At 39.0% G+C, this 3,181-nt stretch overlaps 1 protein-coding gene across 3 annotated transcripts in view; it reads left to right on the top strand.

Moving 5' to 3' along the window:
- Nucleotides 1-269: 269 nt before the first annotated feature.
- tspan11 (tetraspanin 11) overlaps nt 270-3,181 on the top strand; it is an 18,413-nt gene continuing 15,501 nt past the window's right edge. For all 3 annotated transcript variants that reach the window (XM_032505347.1, XM_032505346.1, XM_032505348.1), the window contains exons 1-2: nt 270-441; nt 2,701-2,808. In XM_032505347.1, the coding sequence (XP_032361238.1) occupies nt 2,722-2,808 (87 nt within the window). In that variant the 5' untranslated portion in view covers nt 270-441; nt 2,701-2,721. The remainder of the gene's footprint in view (nt 442-2,700; nt 2,809-3,181) is intronic.

Genomic DNA, 3,181 nt, shown 5'->3' on the forward strand with positions numbered 1-3,181 from the left:
CTTTCAAGGACTTTCAAGCACATCAGAAATGTGAAAATAGTCATAGAATAAAAGTCAACAAACAAGTTGTATATTTTACCTATGTAATAAACGTACATTACAGTTTGAGATTATGGCCCCAAAAAAATAAATTGCACGCATAATATGTACTTTTGTCTCATTTATGACCCAAATTCTGCCTGGTCTTTTTGACTTGATTCATTTCCATGAGTCTACTACCTTCGACCAAACGGAGTGAAAAACTCTTGTTATGCTACTAAAACTCGAACATACGAGCTGCACTCAAAGGCAGCATCCGCACAAACCTGCTGTCGGACACCCTGAATGCAACAAGCTTGTCTGGATAAAACCTAAAACGCTCACTTCTTCAGGGCTGTACACTGTGATTTTCCGGGAATAGCAACAAAAAGAGTTTTTGTTGTCATCACTAACGTTGATCTGGTGAGTATGGACTCGGCTTTGAAACGAAAACGTTTGTCGATGTATCGGCAAGGTGAATGCTTAAACTGGATGTCGTGTAGCCTATCGTCCAGCGCGTCAACGACGCAGGTGGATGGGACATTGTTCTTCTCAGGATGCTCTAAGCATGCACCCCGTCCTGCAAAAGGGAGGCAAGAAAGTTGTCATAAACCGTAGAGGACCTAGCTATATGTGCCCGAGTTATGGGCTGCTTGCGACGCCTGCTCTGGTCAAAGTCCGAAATCTCTACGGCAGGGCATCATTTCTAGAAGAAACCCTTCAAGTAGTACTATAAAATCACTTTAACACGTGGTGCCTGTTTAAACGACTGCATTCAAACAGCAAATAAAAATACACCGCAAGATATGTAACGTTAGACTATTGGCCTAGGCTAGTTAAACTGCATGTTTTCTTACTAAGTGACGGATAAAACGTTGAGTGGTAACTTCTGTTTTATATTCATATTTAGGTAAAGTAGTGAGCTAAGTGAGGCGGGTCACAGCTAGCTAGGTGACTTTAAATCAGGTGAGGACTGAGCAGGGGCTAATACTGTAGCTGTAGGTCACCTCTATGTATTTGTTTGAATTTTGTGTAAAAGTTGGGTATCTTTAACAAAAAAAGTGTTCCATAATGTACACTTCACTCAAAATGTTATAGAAATAGTGCCGTAATCTGCATGGTCTCTGATATTAGCAGTATGGAGCAATATCTTAGGCTAGTATTTTAGCCAAATTACAACAAACTCATTTTTTAAATCACTTATCTGTCACTCACCTGCTTGGTTTTATCTGCTAAGGTTGCTGCTGAGGTTTCTGCGTTCACTCCTTCACAATAGTAGTACATTGAAATGTATCTTATGGGTGCTCAAAGCATTGGAAACAACAAAACCGAAATAGTGCCACAATACACTAAATAATCCACAGAATGCATTGGAAAGAACATTTTAATTGGAACTTTTCTTTGAAGAAATAATCCATGCAAAAACTGTTCACATGGAGACAAGATTATCCAGAGCAATGGTGGAACTTTAAGTAAATATAGAGGACACTCTTGTTTTTTTTCTTCCTGATGCTGTGAACACCCCAAATACAACTCTATTCACTACACACTAATTGATCAAAACCTTGGCGAATAAAAGCAAACATATTTTGCACGGCCAGGAGCCATCGTTGGCTTCCTTTGTGGTGGCATTTTAAACTCCGGTGGATTGATGAGGACTATGGTTGACTGCTCCTCAGATCTCTGCAGGGTAAATCCAGACAGCTAGTTAGATTATCTGCCCCAATTTGAGTTTTCTGTTGCACGACTAAAACACACTTTGAACGTACACACGCCCCACCAAAACAAGTTCCTTCCCGAGGCTATTTTTCAGCGACACCGCGGCTCCGCCCGGCGCTTAGCGTCGCCCAAGACGATTGTGATTGGTTTAAAGAGATGCCAATAAACCAGAGCGCGTTTTTCTCCCATCCCGGAATGCTGCGTGGACTAGCCAGACCCTCCTTCCCAGCGCTGCGGAGGAAGGTCTGGCAATATAAGACTATGTGTACCACAATGGAGACCTTGATAGTCCGTAAAGCAGTTTGCTGTGTTTTGCCTTTATTCCATTTCATCTTCCTTTTTATGTCAAATAAGTGCCAAGGCATTTGGGTTGCGGTAGCAAAGCCTGAGTATTATCAGAAGGAAAACAATTCAATTATCTTCTGATTTTTACATTTCAGAATCAAAATATCTAAGTCAGAAAAAGTTAAGTAAGTAACACTTTGCGATTTGAAAGAATGCAATTGGCTAATTGTGAAGACCCCAATTAATCCAATATGAATTATTTAGTTAAATGTTTGGTGTAACATTGGATTCAACCTTTAACATTTATTCCTCTTTTCATTATTATTTATGTATAAAATGCTGGAATATTGTTACATATTACAGGTTGTTTAAAGAAATGTATTTTCAGTGGATTTTTTATTTTCTTTATTTAACAGGATTGTAGAAGGTGCAATACGTAGCAAAAAAAAAATCACAATCGAGTCGTTACTGCACTATCTGGCAGAAAAATCAATTTCTCAGCCCTATTGAACATTAATATGAAATTAACAAATATGTATAAGCAAATATTTATAAAATAGCTGTTTACCATAAGAAAAAAAAAAAGGCTGAATGGATTGAGTGCAGAATGTTCAAACACACTGTTTATCTACCATTATCCTCTTCATGCATTGGAAAAAAAAAATTCTGCACTTTCAGAATTGAACTGGAGGAAGGAAGATGTCGACGGCTTATAAAGACGACCAGGAGGACTGGCTGACAGTGTGTCTCAAGTACCTGCTCTTTGTTTTCAACTTTCTCTTCTGGGTAAGTGAGAGCTGTAAAGGTTATCCTCTTTCTAAGTTAACTACACTCCCAAAAACCTTACAGGAAAATTCCTTTCAATGGTTACACTTTGTCATCTCTTCAATTTGGTGCTCAAACAGCATCAAATACGCTTTGAATTGAACCTCTTATGGCTGCCAAATCCTTGATTATAACATTGACAGGTCTCACAGTGACTGTAAACAGTAATACATCATAATTTTAATATTGAGACAAGTACAGTGATTTGGTCAAAATTTTTACTTGATGTACAAGAGGTCATCGTGTCGGAGACTAGCGCCGACACGCGTCACACACGGAGACAAAAGGGAGAGAAAAGAAAACGACTCTGTCCGGAGGATAATCAGCTGAGATT

Source organism: Etheostoma spectabile, chromosome 23 (genome assembly GCF_008692095.1).
Source record: "Etheostoma spectabile isolate EspeVRDwgs_2016 chromosome 23, UIUC_Espe_1.0, whole genome shotgun sequence".
Lineage (NCBI taxonomy): Eukaryota > Metazoa > Chordata > Actinopteri > Perciformes > Percidae > Etheostoma > Etheostoma spectabile.